This window comes from Coenobita brevimanus, chromosome 80, assembly GCF_032717465.1.
Source record: "Coenobita brevimanus isolate Jiangsu-jjx chromosome 80, ASM3271746v2, whole genome shotgun sequence".
Classification (NCBI taxonomy): Eukaryota; Metazoa; Arthropoda; class Malacostraca; order Decapoda; family Coenobitidae; genus Coenobita; species Coenobita brevimanus.
In genome coordinates this window covers 11,391,866-11,415,181 of record NC_137033.1, presented here as the reverse complement: position 1 = coordinate 11,415,181, position 23,316 = coordinate 11,391,866, and the positions used below count along the sequence as shown (strand labels likewise).

At 40.6% G+C, this 23,316-nt stretch overlaps 1 protein-coding gene across 1 annotated transcript in view; it reads left to right on the top strand.

The window, feature by feature from the left end:
* Nucleotides 1-22,366, top strand: part of LOC145409230 (glycerophosphocholine cholinephosphodiesterase ENPP6-like) — a 44,112-nt gene extending 21,746 nt beyond the window's left edge. The window contains exons 11-15 of the mRNA XM_080279713.1: nt 1,971-2,099; nt 2,550-2,795; nt 18,258-18,313; nt 18,469-18,585; nt 22,220-22,366. Coding sequence (XP_080135839.1) covers nt 1,971-2,099; nt 2,550-2,795; nt 18,258-18,313; nt 18,469-18,585; nt 22,220-22,366 — 695 coding nt within the window. The remainder of the gene's footprint in view (nt 1-1,970; nt 2,100-2,549; nt 2,796-18,257; nt 18,314-18,468; nt 18,586-22,219) is intronic.
* Nucleotides 22,367-23,316: the final 950 nt, after the last annotated feature.

Here is a 23,316-nt window from a genome sequence, read left to right as displayed (position 1 = left end):
TACTCATTGCCACACGATGTGAGTACAGCCTGTACCAGTGTCATCCTTTCAAAATTCAGGCTGAGGATGACTGACTCTATTTATGCAATGAAATCGTTTATGAAAAGCGAGTGATGCCTGAAATTCATTGTGTGCCAGCTGGTCGACACCTGACAAATATTTTCTTCCCATGATAGATGTGGGTACGCACAACATCCACCTACTCGATGCGTTACTACCTTTTGGTGTTTCCACACTGAGTAATAAACCAAATGTTCTCTTCTACATGAGAAAGAAAAATATTACTGTGGATAGTAACCACATACATTGTAAGTGGATATCTGGTGGTCATTTGAATTAAATCATGCCTGCCGCACCTTGTCGATAAGGGTTAGAGCCCAAGGGATTTCTGGAGTTTGTTGTTAACTCAGGGTTGTGTTACTGATCACCTTTGTGTTCAATGTTTAGTCTTAATACTGTACCTTAGCTCTGGGCTGGGGTTACTCCATTAACTATACACCTACTCTCATGTGAAAATGATTCTTAGAATGTGTATAGAGTTCTCCCAGAGAGCTTAAGATCACCAAAGACTTGATTCTGATTTCACTATCTATTTGCTACATATTGCTTGGCCTCCCACATGGTAAATGATGATGACGATGATGATGATGACATGTCTCATGAGATTCAGCTTTACACAGTCACAGACCTCATGAAGGACAGCGAGGACCGGGAATCAAAGGAAGGACTTTCTTCTCAGTGGTTTTTATGGAAGTGACTGGAGGTGGTGGTTGGTCAGATCCAAGTTCGTTCCAGGGTCGCATGACCCGTCTATGAGCATCAGTTATGACAGTCGGATATAGGCCCGTATGCCAATGATTCTGTATCGCTTTTGCCATAGTGGTTTATTCTGCACATTACACCTCAATGTTCTTTTGTACAATTTTTGATGGAAGCTATGTCGATATTGAGGGGATATAAATAACAAGAAAATGGTAACGTGTGCTATGCAAATGAATCACTTACGGAGAGATGCTACTAGGTCTTCTGTGCTGCCATAGTCCCCTGTTCCTACTCTCACCATCTGTTTTCTAATCTGGATAGCAGAGTGGAAATTATTCTTCAAGTGAGGGATAGAAGTAAGCAAGCGAGAACGCTATCACATGTAGATGGTCCACCTAACATTCCTACTATCAGACTTGTGGTAAGGCGCGGACGCGTATACCACGCACAGCATTAAAAGTGTGCCATTTTGGAGACAGTGAAAGTTATAAAGGATATAAGAATATCTTTGGAATGGTTATGTAACAGGTGTTGCTGAAGCATTTTTTCTTTTCTTTTTTAATTAAAGTTCATCATCATTTGCTGGAAAGAAGCCAAAAAAGGCCAAAATGAACACGAAAACTGTGCCATGCCGGGAATTATTAGTGCAAAGCGGACATACGCACATCAGTGGAAAGCTCATCAGAAAGTAATAGGCACTGTTTCACCATATATATATATATATATATATATATATATATATATATATATATATATAAATGACCACCATACTGCTGAAAAACGGTGACAAACTTAGAACCCGAAACTGGATTATCTTGGAAAATATTCTAGATTCGGTTGACCTACGCTTATCACTGGAAGGCTATGGAAAAGTTAATGATGTTACTTCAGTGGCTTTCCTGAAAATCCCCTCCCTCCCCCCCCCTCAACCTCTAAAATGGAAAGATCCAAACTGAGCACCAAACATGGGTCATATAGGAAAGTACCAAAGCTAAGGTGGACCTACGCACACTGTTCGAAGGTTAAAAAGCAGAATTATCACATTTTCTCATTTAAACACGTTCTACAGTTTCAACTATGGACGTCTACACTTATAAGCTAGAATCATCATTGTGACATGGGGAAATACCACGCTTCGCCAGGGCATAAAAATGATGGTGATGATGATGATGGTGATGATGACAGTGATGACTCTCTTCCTTTCACAGGGTACAGCATCAGTCTGACGGGTAAATGGGAGGTGGAGAAAATGAAGGGTCTGAAGGGCAACCACGGCTACGATGACACTCTAGGCCACAACCCCGACATGCGCGGGATCCTTTACGCCCGCGGTCCAGGTCAGGCTCCCCTACAATGAATGTCAGTCTTTCCTTCCCAGACGTACTGTTTAAACGAGAGAGAGAGAGAGAGAGAGAGAGAGAGAGAGAGAGAGAGAGAGAGAGAGAGAGAGAGAGAGAGATCTGTAATTTCTGTGGCAAGTGACTTTCTCCTCATCGGTGCAAAATTCAGTTTGAAGGGGATGCATAATATAGATAGCAGAAAATAAATAAGCACCATAGATATACCGTAATACTCGTTGTAGTGATGGGGTCAGCTCCTACATGTAATATAGCCTGGTTGTGGAGTGAATGATAACGCTCCTACTGTATATGGCTGTAGGGACTGAATACAGGGGATGGTTTCGATTTATTGGCCACATAATACCACTCAGGATCATTCTTCTCTCTCTCTCTCTCTCTCTCTCTCTCTCTCTCTCTCTCATCTCCTAAATCACATCTCCATTTCAGCTTTCGCCAAGGGTGTGGAGACAAACCCAGTGAATCAGGTGGATGTCTATGGTCTTCTCTGTCGCGCCCTTGCCCTTCCCTCACGCCCCAACAACGGTACCCTCGCCCACGTCGCCCCCTTCTTCGCCACCGACCCCACCCACCACCAGCATCCTCACCTCGTCATTGCCACCGTGACCCTCTCACTCCTCACGCTGTTTCTTTCGCTTCTCTTCCTCAAGTCTGGGAAGTTTGGGGCGTCTTTGCGTTTGAAATAAGCTCGAAGTTTCCATATCTCCCTCATCTCTTCTACTGTACTACGTCTCTCAGTTTCCCCTCTGCTCCCCCCCCCCTTCCCCTCTATCTCACTCCCCTCTACATCATCCTTTTTTCTACCCCTTTACCCTGTTTTTTTTTCTCTCTCTCTCTTCTTTCCCCAACTCAGCTCTCCCTACGCCTTCTCTGTCTGTCTGTCTGTCTGTCTGTCTCTCTCTCTCTCTCTCTCTCTCTCTCTCTGTCACGCACACACACACACCAACCTAATTTACATAAACGCAAATGCCCCATCTTTGTCCATGCCTGAAGAAGCAAATCGGGCCTAATTATTGTATGAATTGACAAGAAAAATATGAATGTATATGAAGATGTTAACACTGCACAATAGAATGGTTGCACTGATTTATCTGCTATTTATTTATTTTTTTATTGATTTATCTATTATTTATTTTGGTTCATGATGGAATGTCTCCCGCTGGTGTGTGAAAAGCATATTACAAAAAGAAAAAAAGCGAAACGGTCAAATAGATCCGCTTGCGAGATGGGGCTAGAATTTAGAACATCTGAGTGATATTTAAATGACTGTGTGGGCCCTTTGACTGGAGATGTTTGATAGTTACTACAACACTTCATGTCTGAAAAATCTTACCTGCCTCCGTCCTGTATGGGGTGGTATGATTGTGACAGTTATGATGATAAGTGGATCTGCCTTGTTAACATGGACTGGTTGAGATCTTTGCCAGACTACTGTATTAGTTGGTGTATGATTTCGAAACTGTTTGGCAGGCAAGTAATTTAAAATGAGTAGCTTGCCAGGAGTTATGAAAATACAACACTGAAAAAAGGGAAGAGTTGCTAGATGATTACTCGGGCATTTAGAGGTTAATTTTAAGTTTAATTAAGTTGCTATACGAGCCACTTCTTCCAAGGAAATTCACCAGCACTTGAAATATAGTAATTGTACGGTTTTACAGTTACAAGATTTTTGACATCACTCATTCAATAAAAATATAATTGGCAGGAGTGGCAACAAACTAAACCCTTTAGTCATCCATTACAACACCTCTCTCAGGAACTTAGCTGCTCTAAAAGAGTAAAGCTTTCAGATGCCTCTAAAACGTTTGTCAGAAGTCAGCTGCCTTCAGGATAACGGCAATCCTTTATATAATCTATGAGCCACATAGGAAAACGGCATATTAAAATTGTTGAACAGCTCCCGATGAACAAAGGCACAAAAGATCATCTTCACTTCGCAGTACATTTTAGCTTGTGATGGAAGTTTAGTAATTCAGTAAATCACTTCGGTTAGCCAAATAGGGTCTGTTGGGTGACCTATAATTATACAAAGCTCTTCTTATTTGGATGATTTCTCGTGTGTTGAGAGAATGGTTCAGCCAGCTTTACCAGTCTGTGCTGCAACATTTATTTATTAGCTACTCACACTGCCACACCCACGGCCACACCAGATGAATTTCCAATGGAGCGATATTTATAGAGCACCCTATACAAGTACAATGAAAGTTTAGAACATAATATGAACAGAATCAGGGGCAGTGTTCATAATCTTCAGTGTCACACTAGCAAAGCAGAAAGTGCACTGAAAACAGAAACTTAAAAATTAAAAGCTCCTCAGAAATGAAGAATGACGATAGATTTATTTGCAAGGAGGATAACTTCCTCTCTGCAGTGTTGCTGAATCTAAGATAATTAAAATTTAACTGAGGCGATGACAACACGGCAGATAGCGAATGTTTTGGATAATAATTTACCTATGACTTTGCCACTTGTGTTAGTTGCCCCATAAAATTTCCGTTTTCTTCAAGGTATACCTAAGAAAGAATGGCAAGTCTTAGGTGGACTTCAAGCGCGAACTCGCTACCAGTATAGGCTATTGATTTATTCTGTTAATTTCAATTTGGCCTTCAGCAACAACGCTTTCCACAGCGCTTGGGCTAGCACTGAACACAAAATAAAGAATGTAACACAAAAATATATTTCACAATTTCTCAGTAAAAAGAACTACTTTGGAGCTGTGCTACGAAATTACGAAATCGGCAGTCACTTACTGAATCGGTACAGAATCGGAACTTTTATCCAGAAAATATTATAATTTTTATCAACATATAGGATCATACACACCTAATTATCTGGAACCCTGTCAAAAAATTTTGTTTGATTTAATGTTAAAAATCGGGATTCAGATTCAGAGCAAAAATGTGCTTGAGTGTTTCGACTTTAGATCCCCAAATCGCTTGAACAGACTACTATTTTGCATAAATATTGACTTAAAATGCAAATACAAGTATTGACAAACATATTTTAACCTATTTAGCGATGTTCTGGTGATTATCCTTACTTTTTTTTCTTTTTTAGGATTTGCAGGTTGTGGTTTTCGGCTATATTTAGAGCATTGCTGTGATCACGTCTTTGAGCTATATCTTGGTATCTGGCATAAACTCTGGTAGTTAAGTACTATTTAGAGTTATGTTACTAAAGCTGTGCCTAAAAGAAGTAATGAGAACAGGCCTGCACTTAGTGTTGGTGGTGGTAGTGGTTGAGGAGAAACAAAATTTTTCCTGGTGGGGCTCGATACTTGCCTTAGCGAACCTCACGTCCCCTCTCTCTGTTAAATTCTCCCCACGATATATCGGGATTTCTAGTCGCCCAATGATTTACGTTGGAAAAAAAGCTGAAATTACAATCGTACACTTAACCTTTGAATCCAGTGATGTAGTTTTATACTTATTATCTCAGAAAATAATATAGATATTCAATTTGGGGGAGCCCTAAACTGTAGGGGTTAGATATAGCCTTCATTAATCCTTTCACTTCAGAGATCGTTATTGAGTACAGGCATGGAGATAATAGTGAAAAATATGTATTACCTAATTCTGGGAGTTAGGCAATGATAATGATTCTTACAAACAGCCTGTAAGAAAGATTATTAATTGAACTTTTATTTATCCTAGAATAATAATCATTTAAAGAAACTATTTACCGGTCCAAGCAAAATTTTCTTTTCCTACTGTATATTCCATTATTAAAGAATGCTATAATTTATAATATTTGTTAATTTCCATCCTAAGCAAATGTTGCATTAAGCATTAGTTACAGTATGGGATTATCTCTGTTATGCATGATGTCGAATATTTGCCTAGTAGTTATTTCGGTGGACACCCATATCATGACATCTTACACGCTTTACTTTAAGCAGTAGAAGCACCTTACCTAATCAGTCCTTGCTGATAGTCTTATATATTTCTTGTTATTACTGGGATGGTAAATGAATGCGTCTTGCTAAATCTGTTTCCCAGTTTTTCGCAACGTTGTGCTGTCAGCTCTTGTTTGATTCATCAGCGTAATGGCGGAAGGGACTATCGTGGTCTGTGACAGCTAAACCTAACCTAACCTAGCTTAACTTTACTTGATAAATTAACCTGACCTAAACCAGTCTCCGATTGGGAAATGGGAAACAAAATCCACCTTTGAGTACGTCTAATTTTCTATTACGTCGGAAACAAACAGTAGGTACGGCGATGGTACAATAAAGAAGCGTTCGGCTTAAGGAACGTGATGACAAACGGGGGAAAATTTTCAGCAAGAAAATGTCATTTACCACCCTGAAAACAGAAAAATACATAAATCAAACTGGAGGAATATAAACTGAATTGGTAAGGTCTTTTTGCTACTTAAAGTAAAACGTACTGTACATATACCGTGACTACTTCCAAAGTAGGTAATTGCATAAACACTCAGCATGGATTGAGCACAGCTCTAAGTGTTCATTATATTTACCATCTCGTTTTGGTCTGGAGAGAGCCTGTTTCTTGTTTCTTCCTTATTTTTAGTAGTGGTTATCATAGAGTTGTTAATCTCAGCTGATACCTTCGTTAGCTTTGGGCTATTTTTTATAATTTCTTTCGCTTCCTTTCTTATGCTTTTCTCTTTGACCTTGTTTTGTAACTTTTGTCTCACTGTCACGACCTCAGCATATGTACATTATAGCACACCTGTGCAATTTCTCATCACTCCATTTGCCTGATTTGTCTTCTATTCAGTATCCCTGTTTTGTTCTATCAGACTGCTAGCATGCTTAAATTACATCTAGCCAGATGTCTTCCCGCGGTGAAGCTTCCATGGAGGGAGTGTGTTGTGTCGGTGTCCCTGTGTCCCTGCTGCCTGACTCTTCGTTCTGGCTTGTGGGTCCAGCATAGCATCACACACCACACCCACCACAACTAACACTACCGCCAACTGAAGCTTGCCTGTCTGTATACGGCATTAAGAGCTCGATATTTACACGCACTCACACACACACATACACACACACACACACAAACCAGTCAACATCACCAACTGAAGTTATATTTTTATTCACACACACACACACACACACACACACACCACCACCACCGACGCCAGCAACTGAAACCCTCTCACCCATCATCAAAATTCAATCTTCTTACCATATATCCGAGAGGACGTTCCATTTTTGAGGTGTCTGGGTCTTATGTCGGGCTGTCCTCTCTCCACCCCCTATATATCACTGCCCAATCACCGCCAACTGAACTGTTTTAGTGGTATGGAGTTTCCAGGTGTTAGACTGGCCTCATTTTTTTTTCAAGGTAGTTTTTATTATCTGATGCCAGCAGTGAAAATGATATTGGTTAGTAAAAAAACTCGTATATACATACATACATACATACATACATGTATACTCCTACAAATTCATACTTAAATGCATAAATGCATACATAATAAGGGTTGGCAGAGGTATGCGCCCTCAGCCTCCCTTTGCTCGCTCTCCACTTGATGCACATACATTCATCTGATAAGTCTCCCATTCTCCATCCTCTCCACATGGCCAAACCATCTCAATGTATTTCTCTTAAAATTTCCGATCACATCCTCATCACCACTGCAACGCTCCTTTACTTTCTCACTTGTCTGTCTGTATTTCAACGCAACTCCACATCCACATCAACATGACCATCGCAACGCTCCTTGATTTCCTGGTTTGTCTGTATGTCTCCACGGAACTCCACATCCACATCAACACCACAACTCTACTTCCTCCTTTGTCTGTCTCTTTAGTCATAAGCTCAAATTCTGTTTTAAACTTACGCTTTCTTCAGCTTATCCTCTCTTTGCGTTCTTTCTAAGACTTTCATTGTCTAACGTTCTCTCTTAATCTCCCGTTTTCATTCATCGCCTGATTGAGTCGTTGGTTAGGCGTTAGGTTTAGATTTTCGAATAGAGAGGCATCCGAGTATCGAGGCGAATTCTTGACGTCACATTCGATGCGTCCAGTGAAGGCTGTGCTCTTAAGGTGGAAGCAGTAGACGGCTTCTCTGGGACATTTTTTCTTCATTAAGGGTAATTAATATGTACAAATACTCATAGTATCTTAATATAGACTACTATCCATTTCAGAGGCGGAGTTGCGCTGTTTTTCGCAAATATCTCCTAAGCGAATCGTTGGATCAGTATGATATTTCAACACAGTAGGCTACTTTTGACATCCGGGCCTAATTTATGACCCTTAAACCATACTGCTACATATGTTACATTAGGAGTTTACTGAAGGATATTAAGCCTAATCCAGTCATCAAATCTAAGGTGTTACACAAAATCGGACGAGTGCGACTGTGTGGGGTAGCTCCTCCACTAACACCCTGAACAACCCTCTGACCATTCCTTCCCTACCCCCCAATATCGCGTTCACCCCCTCCCCGTTTCCCTCTTCACTCCCAGTCACACCATCCCTCTCCCATCTTTGCACTTCCGTTTTCTTTTTTCATTCTAATTGCATACATAATATTTGAATATGACAGTATGTATATACTTATCATACATTAGTAATATTATTTAACAGTTACCTACTGTTGTGTGTGGCCATGAAAACCAAAGTGGGTCAAACGACCATAAAATCATTGGCTAATTACGTTGTTATGGCCGTATCATTACCGATGTATCTACGGTTACCAAAAATATGAAGTCAGTTTTGTTTTTGGGCAACCAAATAAAATCGTTCATGGTTGCTTTATTTGTTCATCTTTTATTTTCAATAAGCAATTTATGCTTTCATTGAATATCCTCAGTCTCCCGTATCACTTCCCCCCTCTCTGAGGTACCCCCCCTTCCCCTTCCAACTTAATAAATGTAATGGAATGTATGTAATAGTATTTACAATAAAATGACGATGTATGTATGTATATATTAATGAATATTACGCATCATATACAATAGAGCATTGGAGTTTATAATTTTGTAATAATATAAATAGAGACAGGTAAAACAATATATATCAACTGGACCATGTTGACATTTTAGGATGAATACACAGTATTGTAATAATAGTAATAACTTCTCCGAGAAGGTTCAGGCAACAAGTGATACAATTTGTAATTCGTGAATTTCAATGGTTGACCATAAACACTGCAAACATATAGGCATAGCTTCTATTACATGTACGTAATCATCCTGATGTACAGTACTTTCTACGCAAAATACGACTTGCATCCATTGCAAATAATCATATCAATACGTGTACAACTACATAACAGTCTTACATTATAATACAGTGCTGGGATAATGAGGGAGGGACACAAGAGTGATGAAGGAGGCGAGGAGCTCGGGGAGAATAGGAGGGATAACGAGGACGAGAAGGGGGAGAAGTAGGGGTAGTTAAGGAATAGTTTGGGAGGGTGTTGGGGGGGCAACACTTTCCTTCGAATGCGTCAACATGACTAGTCGACTTTCTGTTATTTTTCACGAGTAAACTCCTCACATAACATAAATAGCAATATGGTTTAAGGGTCATAAATTAGGCCCGGATGTCAAAAGTAGTGTGTTGAAATACCATACTGATCCAACAATTAGTTTAGGAGATATTTGCGATAAACAGCGCAACTCCGCCTCTGAAATGGATAGTAGGTTAATATGCGTGTGAGCCTATACGAGTTAATTTAAGTTTGGAGGGTAGGTGTAGTGTGAATTTGTTTCAAGTAGAGCCGTGCTGTGGAGGAAGGAGTACCGATTGATTTTCTGGGACCTAAGTAATTAAGAAAATCACGATATACTGTTTAGAACAGTCTCATATGCCAGTTAGTAAACATGGATGGACTTAGGCCAGAATGAGAGGTGTCTTACTAGGTTAGTGTGCTTTCCGAAATACAAACTGTCTGAGAAGCATGTGGTTGAGTATGGTTCTTTGATAGTTTCATAATGGTTCATCTAGGTGGCATAGGGGCTTCACAGCAACTCTTACTTTGCGACTTATTCTGAAAACTATCACGATACGCGCCGTAATCTGTTGCAGGCCAAGGACACAGGGCAGAGGCAAAATTCGGCCAGTAAACCAGCTAGCTAGCGCAGGTATTGTTTTATCTAAGTGCTTGTTGCAGAATGTAATTCTGATGCTATTATTGTTATTATTACTACAGTTACAATGATTATTGTTGCTAGTATCGTTATTGCTATTGGTATGGCTACTGGTATTATTACTGCTGCTCTGTTATTGGTATTGCTATGATCATGATTCTCCGGCAAACATACGTCTTATGTTTGCTGCTTAAAGTAAAATGTACATTTACCTAATTTTCCTATTGGTATTAGTGCTGATACTATGATTGCTATTATTATGGCTATTATTACTCATTACTGTTATTATTTCTGTTGTTACAATTGTTATAATAATCAAAACAGCTACTATTATTCCGTTACTAATTTTGTTCTTTTCAGTTGAGTTTTGACCAGGATGGCTAAAGAAGTAAGGACAAGACAACACAACAGGACAGAAGTCAAAGGCTCAAGAAAATCGCAGCTGCAGTACCAACGCAATCGCCACAACCACCCGCCCATAACCTCCCCCCCGCCACAACCACTAATTGCCGCCTCCACCGCCACCACCACCATTAATGATCTATCATCACCACCGATTAAACACCCGCATCACCACCACCTCAACACCCGCATCACCACCACCTCAGCACCTGCATCACTACCACCACACCACCACAGCCAGCACCACCACCACCATGCTCAACAATGTTACCGTTATTATTTCTGTCTTTACCACTTCAGTGAACTAGTTAGTGGTGTAATGATAAACTGTAAACGTAGCAGAACATTTACATTTCCCAGAATTTTGTTGAGATGGTTATGATGGAGAATGTTCTGTTCCTATTCGCTGTCTGAAGAGCCTGTGTTAATGACTTTATTTTTTCAGATTGACATGGACCTGAAGAGTTGACGATGAAGAGAGAAAAGAGGATAAATGACAAGACAGGAGAACAGAAGATAGAACACAAATTGAGAAGAACCACTATAACCACAACTACCACAACCCCAACCATCATAACCTCGCCTCACCCCCACCACCACTCGAAAGTAAGGTTATTCTACTTGATTCTGCATGCAGGTATTTTGTACTGCTGGTGTACCTTGCTTTTGATTAATTTTGAAAGGATTTAACTGATTTTTTTTTTTTAAATAATTCAATGGCACTTTTTGATTTTTTGGATTATAATCTACCTTTTCTCAAAGTATATGTTCACTGACTTTCATTTGCATACTGTCTAAAGTATTTCCAAACACTTACACACTCGTACACACAAAAACATAAGCATACATGCACACACAGTCACACAAGTGCGCCTGCGCTCACTGACGTACACGCTAGCATACATGCAAATGAACACACATGCACACATATACACATACATATTTATACATGCATGTATCAGCTTGGAAACATATTCATACGCACTGGCAAGCATGCATACATATTTTAATACATACATATTTATACGCACTGGCATGCTTGCATATAACATACATGCATACAAAAATTTACACGTACACCCACGCACCAAAGTTTCTGTATCCCCCTCGGTGGAAGGAAGTGTTAGTCAAGGTTAGGGAGAGGGCAGGCGAACGGACAACCGTGAGTGGTAGTTTGGTACTGAGCTATGAGAAGAATGATGAGAAACGTAATGGCATTGGATTCGAAAAATTTTCAAGCTATTCACCTGCAAAACATTATGCGTTCGTAACATACATAGCATATAACATTGACTACTATATTATCATGGAGTCCTGTGAAACTGGTCCAGACCCGGCCCAACTGTATCGGATCCGCATCATACAAATAAAGCACCGAGTGCGATGTATATAAGCTGCGACTAGTTATCACTGCAGTGATAATTCCTGTGAATGTTATTCTTGGACTGTCTATAGCTATACTGTAATGTACTGTAGAATGATTATTGATTTAATGCTGATTACCACAGTAGATGTGCGGATGTTATAAAAGTTAAAAGTATTTTATGTGGACGAGAAAACCACATTGTCATGGGCAACGGAGACCATTCACCAATACTTAACTAAAACAAGACGAAATTAGAAACAACACAAAATATTATGGGACAACGAAGATACAGCTGTGGTATCCTGCTCCTCCTCATTAGCCAGTCCTTAATTATTGCCTCACCTCATACGTGCATTATTTAATTCAATCTCTGCCTCTTCTATTTCTCTTACATCCCGTTATCCTCTTAACTGCGAGCCGTCATGTTCCTTAGGGGGTTTCTAGTCGTCCGGGCCTCTAACTCCTACTGTATTATTGTATTTGTTACATCATCACTCGCACACAAAGCTAGCACAAGACTGCTGAATGTTACTACCATTATTGGCACTGCCACTGCTAACCCCCCTTTTCCAACTGATTGTGTCTAATTTCCCTCACAATACTGCTACTGGTACTCCTACTACTAATCCATTAAAAATCTGTATAATAATTCAGATGATTGTCTTTTATGTCCGTGTGTATCTGCTAACCACATTGCCCCTGTCCCATAGTCGACAACTCGTCACTTACCCCCATAGCTACCCCTTGTTGTACCCCTCCCCCCTCTCCCCGTGTTCGGATGTTTCGGCCACGGACGTTTGGGCCACGGACGTTTGGGCCACGGACGTTTGGGCCACGGACGTTTGGGCCACGGACGTTTGGGCCACGGACGTTTGGGCCACGGACGTTTGGGCCACGGACGTTTGGGCCACGGACGTTTGGGCCACGGACGTTTCGGCCACGGACGTTTGGGCCACGGACGTTTGAGCCGTTGGCCACCACCCTAGGACGTTTTGGCCACGGAATGTATAGCATAGGTTATTAGGTTAGGTAATGTTCAAAACACTTCAAAACGTCTTAGGTTGGTGGTCCATGGCCCAAACGTCCGTGGCCGAAACGGCCTACATTCCTCTCCCCCAGCCACCATCGACCTACTCCTCCCACACTGCGACACCACACTACCCCTTACCTCATCCCTGGGCCATCAGGCCTGTTGTCCACCCGTTTACAGGTGAATATGCGTGGTATGCATTAATAATAATAATCATGATAATAACAGCTACAACATAGATGTGCTGTTTTCCTAATATTACATATAAAAATTGCAGCCCCAAATCGTGCCTATATTACTGAGCACTGATATATTAACCAAAGATCCGACCACAGACCGTTCTCATGATTACCACTGGACCTTCCCTATGGCACTTCACCATGGTAATACAACCCATTGTAGTCTTTTGTGGGATCACTACAGCTGTTTGGGAAAATCAACATAGTGCACGACATGCCTACAACCCAGTAAAATATGCTTGTGAAGTTTCACTGACATCCATCAAATTGCATAGAAGAAGTTAGTGGACAAACAAACAAACGACTGGACAAGGCCGAATGTCTGGCATCAGTATATGACGACCTAACAAAACTTACCACCCTGCTTTGCAGGTGTGATCATAGCAATAATAATAATAATAATAATAATAATAATAATAATAATAATTAATAATAATATAATAATAATAATAATAATAATAATAATAATAATATAATAATAATAATAATAATATAATAATAACAGTAGTAGTTGTAGTAGTAGTAGTAGTAGTAGCAGTAATAGTAGTAGTAGTAGTAGTAGCAGTAATAGTAGTAGCAGCAGAAGTAGAAGTAATTACATGTTATTAGGCACGATATAGAGGACAAGCACCATAATCATCCCGATAAAACACGTGAACAAAGCTTTGACATATGAATCCAAACAGTGCTATAATATGCTGTAATGATAGGGTTATAGTAATACTAACTAAATGTTAGACAGCAACCCACCCTTCTGTCATGGCAAACCGATACTGCATTGCATCAACACATGATTTTCATTGTTTGGCCTCCTCTGTATTGTGCCTAATAACATTATTGTAATTTTTTATAATAATGATAATAATAATAATAATAATAATTAATAATAATAATTAATAGTAAGTATTATTATTAATTATTATTATTATTATTATTTATTATTATTATTATTATTTATTATATTTATCATTATTATTATTATTATTATTATTATTCCTATATCTATGATTGCGCCTGCAAAGCAGGATGGTAAGTTTTGTTAGGTCGTCATATACTGATGCCAGACATTCGGCCTTGTCCAGTCGTTTGTTTGTTTGTCCACTAACTACTTCTATGTAATTTGATGGATGTCAGTGAAACTTCACAAGCGTATTTTACTGGGTTGTAGGCATGTCGTGCACTATGTTGTTTTTCCCAAACAGTTGTAGTGATCCCACAAAAGACTACAATGGGTTGTATTACCATGATGAAGTGCCATAGGGAAAGTCCAGTGGTAATCATGAGAACGGTCTGTGATCGGATCTTTGGTTAATATGTCAGTGCCTCGTTATACAGGCACATTCTGGGTCTGCAATTTTTATATGTCAGGAAGACTACACATCTGTTGTTGTTATCATAATTGTTATTATTAATGCATACCACGTATATTCCCCGGTAAAAAGGTGGACAACAGACCTGATGGCCCAGGGATGAGGTGAGGGGTAGTGTGGTGTCGCAGTGGGGGAGAAGGGGGGTCGATGGTGGCTGGGAAGAGGGGGGTGCAACTGGTGTAGATGTGGGGGTAAGTGACGAGTTGTTGACGATGGAACAGAGGCAATGTGGTTAGCAGATACACACGGACACAAGGACAATCATATGTATTATTACGCAGATTTATAGTGGATTACTAGTAGGAGGAGCAGTATTAGTACTGAGGGAAATTAGGCACAACCAGTGGGAAAACGGGGTTAGTAAGTGGTACTGCCAATAATGGCAATGACAGATACAGCAATCTTGTGCTAACTTTGGGTGGGAGTGATGATGTGAGAAATATTATAATACCGTAGTGGTTATAAGACCGGACGACTAGAAATCCCCTAAGGAATATGACGGCTCGCAGTAAGAGGATAACGGGGAGTAAGAGTAGTAGAAGAGGCAGAGATTGAAATAAAATAACGCACGTATGATGTGAAGCAACAATTAAGGACTGGATAACGAGGTGGAGCAGGATACCACAGCTGTATCTTCGTTGTCTCATAATATTTTTTCTAATTTCGCCTTGTTATAGTTAATTATTGGTGAATGCTCTCCGCTGCCCATGACAATGTGGTTTATTTGTCCACATAAAATAGTTTTAACATATACAACCATCCGCATATCTACTGTGGTAATCAGAATTAAATCAACAATCATTCTATATTATAGCTATAGACAATCCAGGAATAACATTCACAAAAATTATCACTGCAGTGATAATAACCAGTCGCTGCTTATATGCAACGGGCTCGGTGCTTTATTTGTATGATGAGGATCCGAAAATGATGGGTCGTGTCTGGACCAGTTTCACAGAACTCCATAACAACTTAGTAGTCTGTTATAATATATGCAATGTATGTTACGAACGCATTATGTTTTGCAGGCAAAGAGCACGGAAATGTTTCGAATCCATCAAATTTCTTACCATTCTTCTCGTAGCTCAATACCAAACTACCACTCACGGTTGTCCGCTCGCCTGCCCTCTCTCTAACCCTGACTTCCACTTCCTTCCACCGAGGGGGATACAGAAACTTTGGTGTGTGTTTGGTGCAGACACACACACGTTCATAAATGCTCACGTACGAAAGTACTTTCATATATATATAACTACACATACGAATGTACATCTGTTCTTGAATACTATTCACATAGACACGCCAACATTCATATATACGTACATATATACATGCATACATTTCATGCACAAGTACTGTCCATTCGTATATACAAACGCACATTCATACCGGCACATATTAATACATATATAAACGCATATATTCATGAATAAGTACATATGTTCGTACATACATAATTGCGTACGTACATAATACACAAGAAGATGCGTACACATTAATGCAGATGCGCATATCTGCATATACAAAAACATATATGAACACATGAATTTACATACCTATATAAATATATATTTTGCATCTGCATCAGTGCACACTTCATATAAATACCCATCCAAATGCACATTGGCATGCACTCATACATACGCAATCATACATTAATGGACATCATATACACATGAATACACACATGCTTTTCAGGTAATACACATGTACACACAGAAATGTGGATACATGCACGCATACACACACGCTTACACGTATTCATTCAGTCATTCATCCTTATGCGTTTCCGCTGATAAATATTTTTACTGCTATACACACTTCCCTGATTGTCAATCCCTTCTCTCTGTTACCATTATTATTATATTCTTCGTATATGAAGACGATCTGATTCCCATCAGGATAGACTTTTAGTATACGAAGCATTGACTATATCTTTATTAACCCTAGGATTTCTCTAGCTGAATAAAACCGTTCGTGGTAGTAGGAATAAGATACAGTACTCACTCTCTCTCTCTCTCCTCTTCTTTCTTTTTCTCATTTCTCTCCCTCTCTCTCTCTCTCTCTCTCTCTCTCTCTAACTTCCAACTTTTCACCAAATTCCCCCTCATTACACTGTTTCTCCTCCCCCTCAAATTTTATTGCAGTCTCCATCATCCCTTCCGCATAGATAAAGAACAAAAGGAGACTAACATGGTGCTTCCAAAAAAGTAAAGTCTCCTAGAAAGAAGTGTTAGGGAGTACCCTTACTAGACCAATACGTGCCCATATCTAAGCGCTCCGGTTCGAAAAAATCTGAGGTGAGTAAAACGTCTGGAGTTAGCAAGTATTATATTAAACCTTTTCAGAGTTTATTTTAGCGCATTCTTGGTTTATTCTTTATCTCTGGACGGCTTTATTTAGCTTGAGGGAGACTACTCGAACTGTAAGGGCTCATAATCTGGTCGGTTAAACAAACACCCAAACATCTCTTCCTCACCGAATTATTATTTTATACAACTGGCTGATATCGTTTTGTATGTTAATTATGCATAGTATGGCCATGTTTGAAGGATTTGTAAAACCCAGAACAGGACAGTAGGGAGTAATAAGCAAAATAAATCGCATAAGGAGAGGTGTTAAGGAGCTTCCTTAACTGACGAGAATACCGGCTACAACCTTCATTAACCCTTTCACTACTGCTCTCTTAAGTCTGAATTAAGTCGCCTCAAGATGGCAAAGATAAATAAATTACGTCACGGCTTCAAAGTCAGCTTTCTCGTCGGTTGGAAGTTCCCTATTACCTCATCCTTTGTGGTTAGTTTTTTATACGGCTGGTTAATATCTGTGTATGTTATGGAGAGTATGGCGATATTGGAAGATTTTTGCTTAACACGGAAAAGTATAATAGGGTGTAATAAGCAAACTAAACTTTTAGGAGGAGGTGTTAGGGAGCCTCCTTATCCGACGAGAATTTCGGCCAAAGTGGTCGCAAAATAGTCTCGAACCAGCAAAAAATGTCAGAAATTGGTTATTTTAGTGAAGAGGTCAAGGTGTGTATGCTGAAGTGGTGACGGAAGTTTTTGTAATAGCTATGGTGTGGCGTGAAGTGTATCTAAGTGGCACAGGAGCCATTGTACCTCTTCCTATGCGATTTATTTTGCCTCTTTCACCTACTATAGATTCAGATTGTCCTGTAAACTGTCGACAAGAGATAGAAAGAGCACAGAAGTGGATATCAAGGTGCAAAATGTAAATAGCTATGTAAAAAGCGTTACGAATTCTCTTATGCCACTTTGAATATAGCCCTGTGAATTATATGGTTGTGTTGTTTGATTGTGTACATGCGTGTGTAGGCTATGTATGTGTGTAAAGGTATGCTTATGTATGGGGCTTATAGTTTCATATATAAAGGCTCCAACATGCTCGCATGCTTTGGCCTTGGTCACATAATGGCGGCTCTTCATGTTGCTCGATGTCTATCAGCCTCCCCATTCAGTCCCTTATCCCTGAGGTCACCCTGTACTCTCTGGCTTCGGCTATCCTGTCATTCTCTGACTAGATATATCTGTCCTGTGTACTTATCCCCTAATTCTACTTACTATGAAAAAGTCTTTAACTGTCTTATTTCTATGATGGAACGCATCATATAAATTTTTCCTTTCTCTGAAATCTCCATTCTAGGTGATCTCCGCGTTCCCAACAGCTTTGGCTATCCTTTCATTTCATTGATCCACCTGGTGAGCATGCAACATCTTTTCTACCCATAATGACAGAGAGCAACTTGTACAGCTCTCTACCCATATCCCTGACCACCTTGGAGTGAATTTAAACATAACTTGACATTTTCGTTACAAATAATGCTTCTGCTAATGCTGTTTGTGTTTTCTCTCAGCTGGGCTCCTCCGATCACAGCCTTAATACCTTAACATGTCTTATCGCTCCATCAAGGCCTGTGGACCCTCCTAAGAAGCGACGGCCATGGCGCTTTGGAGTTGCTGATTGGGAGCCCGTCAGGCAGTATTACTTTGATTTTCCTTGGAATAATTATTGCTTCCATGGCCAAGAGCAATGTAAGTTTGCCTTGCACATTACGGGGGCTATTCTCCCGGATATGGAAGCATAGATTCCTTTCTTTTATCCTGTGACAAAAAAAAAAAAAAAAAAAAATTGGTTAAAGCAAACTAACTTGTTCTAATGCTTTCCACTACAAGAGGGCCCACATAAGGTGCTGGAGCCAACCCACCCTTGAGTCTCATCTCTTTTATGTTTTTGCCCGGAATCGGGCTACAGTAAGTCTGTTCTTTGCTCTCCTAAAACATGATTCATACTAAATGCTCTAAACTCTCCTACTCCAATTCTTCATGCTCCTTCTGGCACCTTGTCAAAAACCCTTCGAACAACTTTATTTCATTATCATCCCCTCCTGTTTTCCGCTCTGATGGCTCTGTAGCTGTTACTTCTACTGATAAAACAGAACTCTTCACTCAAACTTTCTCCTTCAATTCAACCTTAGATGATTCAAGTGCTATTCCTCCATCGCTGCCCCCCCCCCTCCCCTCCACCCCTTGACATTCTCATGGCTGACATTAAAATTTCTTCAACTGATGTATTTTCTGCTAACACTGCACCTCAATACTAACAAGGTATATAGGCTTCATGGGGTCCCTCTTGTTGTCCTCAAGAAGTTTGCTTGTGTGTTTCCACCCCGTCTAGGTAAACAATTTAGCCTTTGTCTGTCAGCCTGTACCTTTCCTTCTCAGTGGAAGTTTGCTCTCAGTCAGTTTGTCCCAAATAGGAGTGACTATACCCGGCCCTCTAACTATTGCCCAATTGCTTTAACATCCTGTTTTTCTAAAGTTTTTGAATCTCTTCATAAGAAAAAAAAAAAAAGCATATTTCCTATCAGAATTTTCTTTCCCATCGTCAGTATGGGTTCCGCCATGGACGCCCCACTGGCTATCTTGTCACCTTCCTTTCAGACTCATGGGCATCCTCCTTTTGGGACTTAAGTGAAAGCTTTACCATTGCATTCGACAAATTGGAGACTTTCGATCGAGTGTGATCTCTTTGATTTCCAAACTGTCCTCTTACGATTTATGTTCTTCTGCCTGTGCCTTCATCTCTTGCTTCCTTTCTGGTCCTTCTTTAGCTCCTGTTGTGGACTGTAACCGTTCTCATAGAGCTTAATGGTGCTGTTCCTCAGGGTGTTGCCTTATCTCCAGCTCACTTTCTTCTATTCATCATTGACCTAAGCTGGACATCTAGCTTTATCCACTCATATGCTGATGACTCCACCCTTCACTCATCCATCAGCTTCTCTCAGCGTCCAACTCAGCAGTTACTTCAGCGGACAAGGTTTGAGGCTATGGCACAAACAATGTTTGACTTTGCTCGTATCTCTGATTGGGGCAGAAGCAATCTTGTTCTTTTTAATGCCTTAGAAAATCAGTTCTTACCACTTTCAACCCGTCAAAATCTTTTGAAGGAGTATCCTCTGATTTTTAACAATATCCAACTTTTGAGCTTCTGGGGGTTTCATTTTCTCGGGATTTATCGTGGAAAGGTCGTGTTACCTCTCTTGTACATTCTGTTTCCGAGAGACTGGGTATGCTAAGCCGACTCCTTGCCTTCTTTACCCCTGCACAGTTGTTGACTTTAGACAGGGGCTTTATTCAGCCCTGTGTAGAATACAACTCATGTGTGGGGAGGCTCTACACATACAGCTCTTCTCAACGAGGTGGAGCATAGGTTATTCGTCTTAACTCTGCTCCTTTTACTGGCTCCCTTCATCCTGTCTCCACGCTGCACTGTTGGATCTTTATCTCTTTCCTGCCGCTAGGTAAATGGTCACTGTTCCTCTGAACTGTCTCCTTGCATCCTTCAACCACTATAGCAGGCGCGTAGCACCCGTCTAGCAGCAAACTCTCATCCATTTTCTGTCCAACTCTTAACTGCAAGAGTTAACTTTGTCCCATTCCTTCTTGTATGCAACAGGTCAACTCTGAAACTGTCTTTCTCCCTCGGTATTCCTACTTCCTATGACTTCCAGTCTATTGAATGAAGTGTGTGTCCAGGAATTTCGATATGAACGGATCTTGAATTGGGCTTTCTGTTATTTTGTGTTTTTCTTGGAGGGAGAGTCCTTGAGGGCTTGCAGCCTTTGGCGCTTTCTTCCTTGCATTAAAAAAAAATTACTTTGTTCTACTATAGGTCTGTTTGGGTCCGCCTTTGGCAACCCTACCCTCAGCGTTGACATATCACACCTTCCCCATCCAACTGTCATCTTCCATCCTCTTAACTTGTTCAAATTCTAATCTACACCTCATCTACGCTAGTATAAGTACATTCAAGTTCCATCCTTCCTCTCAATTCTTCAGTCGCAGTCCTAACCCCCCAGGCCTTTCATTCAAGTGCACAGTGCACATCCATCTAATAATTATCAGTCTGTGTGTTTCATCCAACTAACATCCTCTTCTTTTACTGCTCAGATCTCATTACCATACAGCATTACAGTTATATCCTGCAAGCAAGGAGCCTTTAGCTTGGAGGGAGAACCCTCTCAGTGTCAGGAGATGCATAAGCTCCCAGGATTTCCTCCACCCACTTTTTAATCTAGCCACAGATCTAGCTCCTGACCCACCTCCATCACATAACATATCCCGCAAATAAAAAACTCCTCCACACACTCAAGAGATTCTCCAGCACAATCAATCCTTTTACGTCTGAATCTCGACATGCTCTTCCCAGCATACTGCACGTAAGAAATCGGCATTATCTGGTAGCCTTCCTCAAATAATATTACATCCTTATGCACCCTCTTATCACAAACACTGCACAAGATGGAGTTACTTCCCACACCCTTGTGGAAAACTGCACGTGGTCACACTACCTCTGCTTTGACAGTACCGTCACCAGCCCCTGATATCATTGCTTTTGTTTTATCCACATTTGCTCTCAAGCCCTTGTCTCCCATTCCGTCTCTCCACTCGTTAATTTTTCACCTGCCTCCCTTCCATTCTCGGCAAACACCATAATGTCATCAGCAGACATTTCCCAACGGAGTCCATATCAAAAGGTACATGACAGAGTTTTGATCACCATGTTAAGCAATAAAGGGCTTAAGACTGACTCCTGATGTACGCCAACATTCACGAAATATTCATCACTGAACTCTTTCGCTTTCACCTGGGTGCAGGCACGCTTGCACATTGCCATAGCTACTCTAACCAGGAACTCCTCGATCTCAGGCTTTCTCATTTCCCATTCACCACCTCCTTAGGAACTCTGTCAAAGGCTTTCTCCAAATCAAGAAATACAAACTACAGCTCCCCTGTTTTTCCAATGTATTTTACCTGAAGTTGGACAGTGAATATGGCATCAATGGTCCCTTTGTCTGGCATAAATCCAAACTGCATCTCAATATTCACTCTTTTCCTTAACACACCTTCTAGGACACCCTCCATTATCTTCATTGTCTGGTCCAAAAGTTTTTTGCCTGTATGACTTGCTCTTTCCTAGACTTTAACCCATTCCCTTATACATATTTTCAATTACACTCTCCAGCCAGCCACGTAGCACGACACGCTCATATATAATCGAATGTTATCAAATCAGTAACTAAACACACTCATGTATCTCCTAAGGTCTTCATCATTTCAGCAGTCAACCCAGACACACACCCCGCCCTCCTGAACTGCATCCTGCGCATTGCACTGCTCTCATCTGCAGGGTCACGTAAAGGCCATGGGCCAAACATTGGATCTACCGACTCCAAACCGTCCCTATTCTAGTCAAATCCTTCATAACGCAACTGGTTATAATGCTTTCTCCAAACATCTTTATTATCCTCACTGTCCACAACCATCTTTCCTTTATGGTTATTCACACACTCCTCACTCATGATATCCCTGTTTTCTCTCCTCATCAGAGCTGCTGCCTTAAATTTCACATTCTTCCTTTCGGCACTATTGAAGATATCCAGCAGAAGTCTGAGACTCGGATTTTTCCCTGTATACATCCTTTCTGGCCCTACATTTGGCTGCCACGTATTCCTCTCTGTTACAATCCATTCTCCATTCCTTGAAAAGAGTTCCCTTCTCCTTAACTGCGGCTTGTACACCCTCATCCCAACACCAGACAACCTTGTGTTGCTGGGCCCGTTGTCCATCCACACTGCATTAGTAACTCTAAAGAAACTGTTTTTGAGAGCTATGTGCTGCTCATTAACATTGTCTACAGCTTTGTTCAGCTACGAATCTACACATCTCGCTATAGAAAGCGTCACTTACTGCTTGGTTTTTCAGCTTCCATATTTTCCTCTTGGATGTCTAGGTCCTTTTCTTCACCACCTGCTCCTTCAGCACCGTGTCACAAATCTGTAATTTGTTTTGCTGCACACACACTTCATTCTTCATAACTTTTTCATCCTTCACTAGACTTCTCTCAAACTTGCTGATCAGGAAATAATCAATCTGGCTACTGTTACTTCCAAACTCATATGTAATCAGCTTGCTCTCTTTTCCTAAAAATTTTAGCGTGTTGTACACAACCATTGCTTCCTAAGACTATTTTATCCTTTCCCCTTCCGCATATCTCATAACATATGCGCATTCCTCGAATTCCCTGTGCACCCCATCATATCCCTGAGCTGCGACACCCAAATGACCGATGAAATTATCATCAGAACGACAATCTAATTATCCCTCATAACACCAACCTCATATATCAAATCATTCCTAAA